The sequence below is a fragment of the Cannabis sativa genome, chromosome 9 (genome assembly GCF_029168945.1).
Source record: "Cannabis sativa cultivar Pink pepper isolate KNU-18-1 chromosome 9, ASM2916894v1, whole genome shotgun sequence".
NCBI lineage: Eukaryota > Viridiplantae > Streptophyta > Magnoliopsida > Rosales > Cannabaceae > Cannabis > Cannabis sativa.
The window spans coordinates 3626758-3637280 of NC_083609.1; the positions used below are offsets into that span (position 1 = coordinate 3626758).

At 26.2% G+C, this 10523-nt stretch overlaps 1 protein-coding gene across 2 annotated transcripts; it reads right to left on the bottom strand.

Annotated features, from left to right (window-relative positions):
- Positions 1-7999: 7999 nt before the first annotated feature.
- Positions 8000-9999, bottom strand: LOC115722095 (late embryogenesis abundant protein D-29). Of its 2 annotated transcripts, XR_009684396.1 has the most exons (3): positions 9472-9870; positions 8192-8747; positions 8000-8063 (listed from the first exon to the last, which is right to left on the bottom strand). XR_009684396.1 is itself a non-coding variant. In XM_030651217.2 (2 exons), exons 1-2 carry the CDS (start codon positions 9830-9832, stop codon positions 8278-8280), a joined length of 831 nt encoding a protein of 276 aa, XP_030507077.2. In that variant the 5' UTR covers positions 9833-9999; the 3' UTR covers positions 8000-8277. The 2 variants fall into 2 exon arrangements, 1 of the variants encoding a protein (XP_030507077.2); XM_030651217.2 differs by having other exon boundaries at positions 8000-8747; positions 9472-9999.
- Positions 10000-10523: the final 524 nt, after the last annotated feature.

Consider the following 10523-nt stretch of genomic DNA (forward strand, 5'->3'; position numbering starts at 1 on the left):
AAATCTTTTTTTTACATATATTTATTTATAATTTTACGGCTTAAATTTCTTATTTTTAAAAATATATTTATAAAATTTTAAATCATAAAAATACACTTTGGTCAACAAAAATTAACAAAAAAACGACAATAAATCAACTATAAAACAACTAAAAACAATCTCATCACAACACTAAACAAACTATAAAACAACTAAAAAATATAGTTTATTATTTTTAATGAAGAAGTATTTTTGTAAATACAAAAAATGAAAAACATAAAAATAAAAAATTTCCGTGTTGAAGTATTTTTGTGATTTTTTTTTTAAAAAAAATTGTCAATTATGTAATTTTTTTTAAAAAAATATAATATTTATGGATATAAAAATAGAAAGACTAATTAGGATTTTTTTTTCCCTTAAACTTTGACATGTACCAAATTATGTCTCTTGAACTTTTGTAGCCATTAAAAATTCTCTCCGAACTATTGAGGTAATTGGATATAAGGACTTTTGTCCAATTTCATTCAATTTTACTAATTCGGTGATTGTTTATGTACTAAATCATGCTCCTCAGACTTTGATATCTACCAAATTATGCCCCTCGAATTCAACATGTACCAAATCATGGCCTCTGAACTTTCATTTATGTTAGATTTTGTTTACTAAAATTGGACAAACGTCCTTAAATGTAATAATCTCAATAGTTTAGGAGCAATTTTTAACGGCTTTAAAATTTCAGGGAGCATGATTTGGTACATGTCAAAATTCGTGTGCCAAAAATCCTAATTAGCCAAATAAAAATATTTGAATTTAATAATGAAAATTATAAATTTAATAGAAACAAAAATAAAATTACGTGGGATGAAAATGAATATTAGTTTCATGTGGGTAAAAAATAAAATATTTAAAAATTTATACATATAAAAATTAATTTGTAAAAAGTTGAGGGGAGAAAATGACAACATAAGACCCACTTCCTCCGCCCATATTTATATATATATATTTATACTAGGTTAATATTACATGAAATTAATGCATGTACACTTAGGGGGTGTTTGGTATGAGGTGTTAATAATTTGATTATAGGAAATATTATGAAGGAGAATATGATTATAGAGAAATGTGTAAACTGTGTTTGGCTGTGTAGGGTAATATGTAATCATATTCCCGTTAATTGAATTATGTTGTTTGGTTGAGTACAGGAATCTTATATATTATTTTAAAAAATTAAAATTAAAATATTTTTTATTGTGTCTATATAATATTAATTATACATAAAAATAAAATAATTATTCATTAAAGAAATATATTTATTAATTAGAAAATATTAAATTTTATTGTATTTTTTATTAATTAAAAATTAATATTTCTATATATCACTATGTTATTTATTTTTGTTCGCTTTATTTATGTACACCATTCTCATAAAATTTATGTATAATGCATATATATTATTGCTAATAACATAAAAATAAATCTGTTATAAAAAACCGATCTTACAGACTAAATATATATATCATAATATTTTGTTTATAATAAATTATAATATTAATGGTATTTAAATTTATTGGACAATATTGTCCCACATAGATCAAATGTAAGAATATTGAGCCATATATAAGAACATGGGCTACTCCACTCATTGCCAATTGGTTTTGAGATGGAACCCCATGATTCTCAACATGGTATCAGAGCTATATCCCTAACGGGCTTTCGATCCACACCTATCAAAGAGTTAGCCAGCCGCAAGCGAGCAAAATGGTACTCCGACCCCCAACAAGAATAAGCGAGCAAATGGAACTCCCAGCCGCAAAATAAAAAAAAAAATAAGCGAGCAAATGGCACTACTTATGATAAGGTGATTCAAGATTGGTGAGCAAAAATAGCCACCATCTTGAGGGGGAATATTGGACAATATTGTCCCACATGGATCAAATGTAAAAATATTGAGCCATATATAAGAACATGGGCTACTCTACTCATTGCCAATTGGTTTTGAGATGGAATAACCTCATGATTCTCAACAAAATTTATTTATTAATTTAAAAATATTATTCAAATTAATATAATGGAAGAGAATAATGAATTCCACCTTTTTTAATGTATCAACATTACCCTCTTCAAGGGTATTTATATAACCAAGCTGAGAATGACATTTCAAGATTAAACCTCTAAACAAACAAGGTAATGTTTAACATTACTATTTCCTTGCTAACATTAATACATTCCAAACACCCCCTTAGTTATAATAGATATTTTTAAAATTTTTTAAAATATTCTAATAATTTATGGGATCAAAAAATAATTTTAAATCTGGTCATAGGTTTCTTTCAAAAAAAAAAAAAAAAATCTGGTCATAAGTATAGAAGTCTAGTGATTTCGCACTTTTCATCACAAAAATGAGATTACAAGTTCAAATAACCTTTCACCCAATGTAAAAAAAAAACAAGATTTAAATTCTTATTATTATTATTTTTAAATGTGTACAATTGATTATTTTAAACTTTTATTTTCAGTCTTATAAATTGTTAAAAATTTCTCAAAATTTAGTAACAATAAAAATTAAGTTATAATGTTGGAGCAACATGAAAATAATATTATTTTTTCTCTAAAAAAAATTACAAATTCATAAGAAATATATAGAGAAAAAAAAGTTCATAAAAATATATAAAAAAAAGTACAATTTTAGATACTTTGTGTAAATTTTCTTAATTTGTTTATATGTGCTGAAAATTAAATACTCCGATCGAAAGGAACCTTATTATATAATGTTCTTACTTCTAATAGTCATGATATTTATTAAGAAGTCTTCTATATATATATGTATAAGGAAGAGGTTTCAATGGTTACATTTTTATTGTAACCATCATGGTTACATTTTTTTAAGCCATTGGATTACTATTAAATGGTTGTGATTAATTTGGAAATTAAATAAAAATAAATAATAAATAACTTGTAACCTGAAAGTGACCTAATCATTTATTTCCTTATAAAACTTTAATTAAGATTAATTATATTTTAAAATTAAATTAATTATAATTATTAATTAATTTTTTGCAATTTAATACTATATAAGGATCTTTTAGCAATTTATTTTTTTATACTTAAATTATTTAAAATTTTATAACAAAACTTTTTATAATTTAAAATTTTATAACAAAACTTTTTATAATTTAAAATTATATACATATAATTTCATAATTTAAATTTTATTATACTTGTAATCTTAATTTTAAATTATTACACTTAATTATTTAATTTTTTTATTTAAATATTTAAAAAGTAAAAAATGAAATAAGTTGAAGGATTTTTTAGAAAAAAATAGCTGCGCTTGTTATCGATTGATTAGCTTGAGGCCTCATACTTAGTTCATATAATTGTTACAAAATAATTAAATATCATTTAAAAATAATTAATCATTTGAAAATTTATTATAAGAAGAGAATTTAGTTTAATCTTTGTAAAAAAAATAAATTTTACTGTAAATATTATAATTAAATGGCTTAATTATTACAATAATTCAAGTAAGGATTTAAATATAAATATTAATTGCTAAAAGAGGTCTTGTTAAATATTTAATTAATTATTTTAAGAAAATAGTTAATTATAATTAAATAATTCTAAAAAAAGAATGTCTACTATTTAATTAATTATTTTAAGAAAATAGTTAATTATAATTAATTAAATCTAAAAAAGGAAAGTCTACCTATTAGTAACCTGTTATTACAGGTTAAAAAAAAATGTAACCATATGGTTACAATAAAAATGTAACCATTGAATAGTCACCCATATGTATAATTATATATTGTAGTTATATTAATTAATAGAACAGATGGATGGAGAAGAAGAGATGCAAATATATATGGCCAAAGTTTCTGATATGTGATGGTTAGTATAATAATTAATGAGATGAGATGAGAACCACAAAAGATTGGATAGAGATACTTGAGATTAAAATCATGATGAGCATGTGAAATCATATTCATATATACACTGTTCTCATATATTTTTCTTTTTTAATTTCCTTTAATTTAATAACTAAGGGTGGTTGGAACTTGGATTGTGTAATATGGTAGCTGCACTACTTGTCAGTCAAAAAATAGGATGATATATATATCCCTTTTTGTAATACATATATATTATCCACAATGCACATGCATGCATATGTTGCTTTATATATACAAGTCCCAAGTCTATATACTTTCAAATTACATTAGGTTCTTAATTTATGAGTAAATATGGATTGGGGTTTTTTGACACGGTACGACATCGGCGCGAACATTATTTGACATGAAAAAATATGTGTTTATGTATATAATATGGTATGATACAAAAAAAATATAGACATATATACACAAAGCAGTAGGACAAGCTTGAAACTATGACATATAAATACAAATAAATTATCTCGATGGCATGATACATTAAAAAACTTAATAATTTGATAATAATAATAATAAATATTTATTTATCAATTAAAATGATAATAACTATAATTATTTTTTATATAATTATGTGTAATTATTATTGAGAAAAAATATAAAAGTAATTAAAATTATAAAATACATGTATAATTTAGTATTTAGATCATCAATTATAATAAAAATGCAAATATATAGAGCACGGATTTGAACCTGTATAATAAAATAAGTTGATCTATTTAAGAAAAACGGATCGACCCGAATAAAACACGACATGAATCCAAACACGACAAGAAATAATCGAACTTACGGGCCGCGCCGTGTCTATCATATAAAATTGTTACACGATACGGCATGATCTATATTTTTTTTTATAACACTATTCGTATTTTTTATGACCTGGCATGACTCTTATTTTAAAAAGTATGCCAGCATCCAAACAACCTATATATATTAAATTAAATTAATATTATATTCATAATTGTGACATGTTGAGTGAAAAAAGAAAAGATAAAATCTCTTGCTAAAATAATAATTGTGTTTTATCTTTAATTTAAAAATTTATAATATTATCATTGTATAGTGTGCTAATCTACTTTCTTATATTTATTTATTTTGTAAGTAGTTTTAATCCAATTGGTTATATTGGATGCCTCTTGAAGGTGGTCTCAAGTTGTTTTGTCTAAATTTTTTAGATAACTTAGTCTTATATAAATTGTTTTGCTTATAGTGAGTCAGTGACTCATATTTTAACTTTGTATATCTTTAGCTAGACAATTAATTGTTGATTGGATGTTTCTTTGCGTCAACAATTATGATAGTGTGTGATTTAAGTCACTCTCTCAAAAAAAGGAAAAAAAAAAAAAGAAAGCCCTAAAATTAAAATATTCAAGATACATCACACCAATTCAGGGGCACTAAGGTTATGACTAATAGTTTGGGCCTGAAGGGCCGGTCCTGATATAGTTTGGGCCTTAGAAAAATTAATAAATTTGGACATTCTTCACAGAAAGAATAATTATTTTTTTAAAGAAAATGACAAATTTACAAAAATAATGAAATTTAAATTTACTTTTACAAAAATACTTACTCGAAATTTTTTCAAAAATATTATATTTTTATAAAATAACAGTGAAATACAAAACAGAACAACTAAAAATAATAGTAGAGCAACTAAAAACCAATCGTAAAACAATAGTAAAAACTTAACACAATACACATTATAAAACTTAAAATTTTTTGAAAAGTATTCTACCCCACAATAAAAAAGTTAAAAAATTAAAAATTTCAGTATGTGCTATAAATAATTCAAAAAACTATACTTTTTTTGTAAAGGAATTTTTTTTAAGCCTTTAGGCTGGGTGAACCCTTGGCTAGGCGCATGCCTAGTATGGCCTAGGGGGATCACAAAATAATATGTTAAAGACCATTGTTATTAAGCATCAATAATGTCTATAACGATACTTTATAAAAATTATTATATTAAATTATATAAGATCTCGCACCAATAATGATATTATGCTTTAGAGGGTGTTAGATGGGGGTGTTCATCCGATCCAATCCGTACTTTTTTGGTCAAACAACATCCAATCCGCAATAAGTGCGGATTTCATATTTTGGATCCAATCCGATCCGCATAAGAGTTTAAATCCAATCCAATCCAATCCGCAATAGTGCGGATTGGATCGGTTATTTTTGATCGGTTATTTTTTTAATAATAAATTATTTAATATTTCATAGAAAAAAAAAATTAAAAAAACTTTTGTTTCTTAATCTCCAATAATAATCTATTTTCATATCTATTTATATACAAATTAAACCAATATATATATTAATATATATATATACTTATATGTATCTATTACCAAAATAAATAAACTAGTATATATATATTTAAACTTTATGTGTATGTGTCTATGTAAATAAAAATTAGTTTTCTTGTGTTTTTTATTACAAAATAAATAAAATGCACCAACTCAATATATTACTAAAAAAGATTAAGAAATTAAAAGTTTGTATCTTTTTTTAATTAATATATTATATATTATAATTTTTTAAAATTATATATAATTAAGTGCGGATTGGATTGGATTGGATCGGTTACTTTTTGAGGTCAAACAACATCCAATCCGCACAAGTGCGGATTTTAGATTTTTCAATCCAATCCAATCCGCACAAGTGCGGATATCCGCATTTTACAGATTGGATTGGATTGGATCGTGCGAATTGGATTGGATCGGATACTTTGTGAACACCCCTAGTATTAGACATCTCTAGTGTCTTTTATCGTTTCCCTTTTTTAAACTTAGAAGCTAAACACTGTTGTATTGGCATTTGGCAATGATGCTAAGTTTCTTTTTTCTCATTAATTGACTTATTAAATGATGGATTGTGGGTTAAACAAACAATGTAATTTGCCCAATGCTAGGTTCTCAACATCGCATCATATATAGAGCACTGACATCAATTATTTATTTTATTTTTCAAAATATCTTACTGAAACTTTATTTTTTTTTTTATTTTTTATTTGACTTTATACTTTTACATTACATCATATATTAACTTCTCTATTTTTCTTTATACTACTTAAATATTATATTTTATTATATAAACCAAAAAAATTTAAAAATAGTAAATGAAAAAGAATAAAAAAAAGGAGAAATTTAGCTACTCATTAATATGAAAATCTAAGATCATGTATTGGTAGTGAAATGAAAAAGTAAATTCTTCTGTTTAATTGGTGTTTAAGGGCTCGTTTGAAACGCCGTATTAGGTCGTATTGTATTGTATTATATTATATTGAATTGTATTTTATGCAATATTTTTATATAAAACTATATGTGGTATTAACTTTTATGGACATCTAAATATATAATATTTTAGTATAAATTAAAGTTTAACATAGTATTATATAAAAATATAATATATAATCCAATTCAATATAATACAATACAACAATACAATATGACCTAGGCGTTCCAAACGAGGCCTAAAAGTTCTATTATATTTTATCGAAATGTTAATTTCATCAATTAGTGGAACCAACTCATCAACTTATGGAGATTTCAAAAAAAAAAAAAATCTCATCAAGTTATGGAGAGATGACAGTACAAGAAGGTGATTCTTTAGCTATGCTTTGCTAAAACTTACAAATGTAGCAAAGGTATCACTAAATATTTAAAGGGGCTTTTTATTTTTAATTTTACAGCAAACTGTTTTTGTAATTTGTTGTAAATTTTCAGTTCATATTAAATATCATGTATTTCCTAGCTAACATAAAATTGTAGATGATAAAATATGCTTAGTTATATTGGTGTCCAATGGCAGATGACTCAATTTACTCTTAATCTCTTCAGTTATTACATAAGAGTAATCATATCATCACTAAAAATATGAATCTTACTAATTCTTTAGTATCTTCATTTTGGATTTGGATGTCATTAGCTCATACCATTAATTTCCACACTGGACTAATGGTAATCTATTTCAAATTCAAATGTGATTTTTACAAGTACTTCACAAATTATTTAGTCATAGATTCCATTAATACCCAAGTAGATAACCCTTCACATAACATTGAAGTGCCACTAATGATAAACCTTTAACCATCACACTAAATATGATTTCAACAAAAAGAATAACAACATAACATAAAACAAAAGCCTTCAAACCACTTGAGCTACCCTGTGGCTATAAGTGAGTGTGTGCATCTTGGAGATCCTGAGTTCGAGTACCACTTAAAACATAATTGTAATATATAAACGTTTAAATTAAAAAAAAAAAACAAAAGCCTTCAAAAAGCATATTTTAACTATTCTTCCTACACACATAATAATAATAATAATCTTAAATATTCAAAAACAAAACAAACCAAAACTCAAAGCTCATCATCTCTAACACGCCCAGCTCTGTCCTTAGCAGCCTCATAAACCTCCTCTGTTTTCTTCTTAGCACCATCCACACCCCTACTCACTTCCTCCTCCATCTCCCACTCTTTCCTCTTCGCTTCCTCCGCCGCTTCCTTCGCCTTTTCCGCCACCTTATCTTTCCCCTGCTTCGCCTTTTCCGCGGTTTCTTTCGCCTTCTCCTTGGCCGCAACGCTGGCCTCGTAAGCCCTTTCTTTGGCCTTCTCCCCAGCCTCGTGAGTCCTCTCCTTGGCCGCACCAGTGGCATCATAAACCTTCTGTGCAGCCTCGTAGGCCTTATCCTTAGTAGCCTGAGCCGCCTCATAGGCGATATCTTTCGCCGATTTGGCAGTGTCATATGCTTTGTCCTTAGCTACATTGATGGTTTCACTGGTTTTATCTGTGGCTTTTCTTGCCTTGTCTGAGCTATATTCTCCCGCATCTGTTAAATTAACATATTACAAACAAATTATGTATAATGAGAAATTTTGTCAAGCGCACCAAATTACAACAAAATATTTCATTTCCAATTTCTATTATATTGGATTCAATGTATTTTGTAAATCGTATATATGATTTTTTTTTTCAATTCAAGAAATGTTGCCAAGTACTTTTTTTTGGAATTGCCATGTAAATTACATTTTTCATTTTTTAAAAATTATTTGCATTTCTAGATTAAAATGTTTCTATTTTAAGATTATTTTTATTTCAAGATTATGTTGTTTCCGCCCCAATATCACTTTAAAACTATGCGTTTTAAAAAAATTACCATTCTATTTTATTAAATCAAAATATAGACCCTAAATTGATTTTTGAATGAATTAAATTTAATGAGAATTTAATTTAGAGATGTTATAATAAAATTAGTTATATTTTTTTTTATCTGTTAGGATTAGAAATGATCTTTAAATTAGTTAACTCACTTTAAAAAACATGAGAATTCAATTAATAATTTTGAAAAACACATCTATAATAGTATTTAGCCTTAACAAAATAACCATATTTAGTCACACAAATCTACTAAAAATTACACTGTAAAACGACCCATATGGTTGTTTTGGGACCATAAGTGTAAAATTCAAAGTGGTTATTTTTCATGTTAGTTTCTCAAATTACTAAATTTCATTAGTAGATTTTTAACACTATAAAATAAATGTAAATATTACCTGAAGAGACTTGTTGGGCCTTGTGTTTGGTGTTCTTAGCAGTATCAGAAACAGTTTGATAAGCTTTATGAATACCACCATCTTTAGCCAATTCATCACCATTTGTGTCCTTAAACCCAAGCCCTTCAGTGATCTTCTCCTTAGCCCATTCCGTCCAACTCTCCGAGCTCTCTTTCGCCTCTTTCGCCTTCTCCGCCGCCTTGTTCTCTGTTTCATGTAGTTTTTCTTTCATTTTCTCGTAATTATGAGACACTTCTTCTTGCTTAGTAGAAGCTCCACAAGTGGGGACAACAATCACCATAGCCATAATAATAGCCAAACATAACAAATGCCTAAAAGGCAATAAACTCTTAGAAGCCATGACTCTGTTTTTTTGAATAAGAAAGTGTTTGAAGATTGGAATGTATGGAGGTTATTATAAATGTTGGCGAAGAGGGTTGTGGAAGAATTATGCATGGGATTATGAAATGACACGTAGAGTGGTATAGGCTACGTGGAGAGTTTTGAGTTACTGGGTGTTTGACACGTGTCGTGTCGTGACATTATAGGTGTCAACCGTACATATACCGAAATGATTTCTTTACATTTAAGTATCAAAAATATTTGTGCTTCTTTATTGGATCGGTGAGTGTAAGCATTTGATAGGGTCAGATTAGATCTCTACAAACCTGTGGTGTGTTCCATACAACAAAGAGGATAACAAGTAATTGCAAACACAGTTTCATAAATAAATAAAGAAATAAAAAAGGAAATACAGTTTCCTTGGATAAGAAGTTTAGAGGGCTTCTATTCTATAATGCACAAGGATTATAGTAATACATTTGTTTTTATTTATTTTAGCATTTAAAAATATTTTAATTTTAATTTTTTTTTAAGTTAATTAAGATTGTTGCCTTTTAAAATATACTACACCGTGTTTTTGAACTTTTAAAGTCGTTAAATATTACCCATGAATTATTGAGATTGTTAGATTTAAGGATTTTTATTTAATTTTAGTAAAAAAAGTCTAACATAGTGAAAATTCAAAAGGCATATACAATATCAAAATCCGA

Coding starts and splice junctions, on each gene's coding strand:
- LOC115722095 (XM_030651217.2), bottom strand. CDS start 9,832: ATGGCTTCTAAGAGTTTATTGCCTTTTAGGCATTTGTTATGTTTGGCT. Junction 8,748..9,471: donor GGCCCAACAAGTCTCTTCAG/GTAATATTTACA, acceptor TTAATTTAACAG/ATGCGGGAGAATATAGCTCA.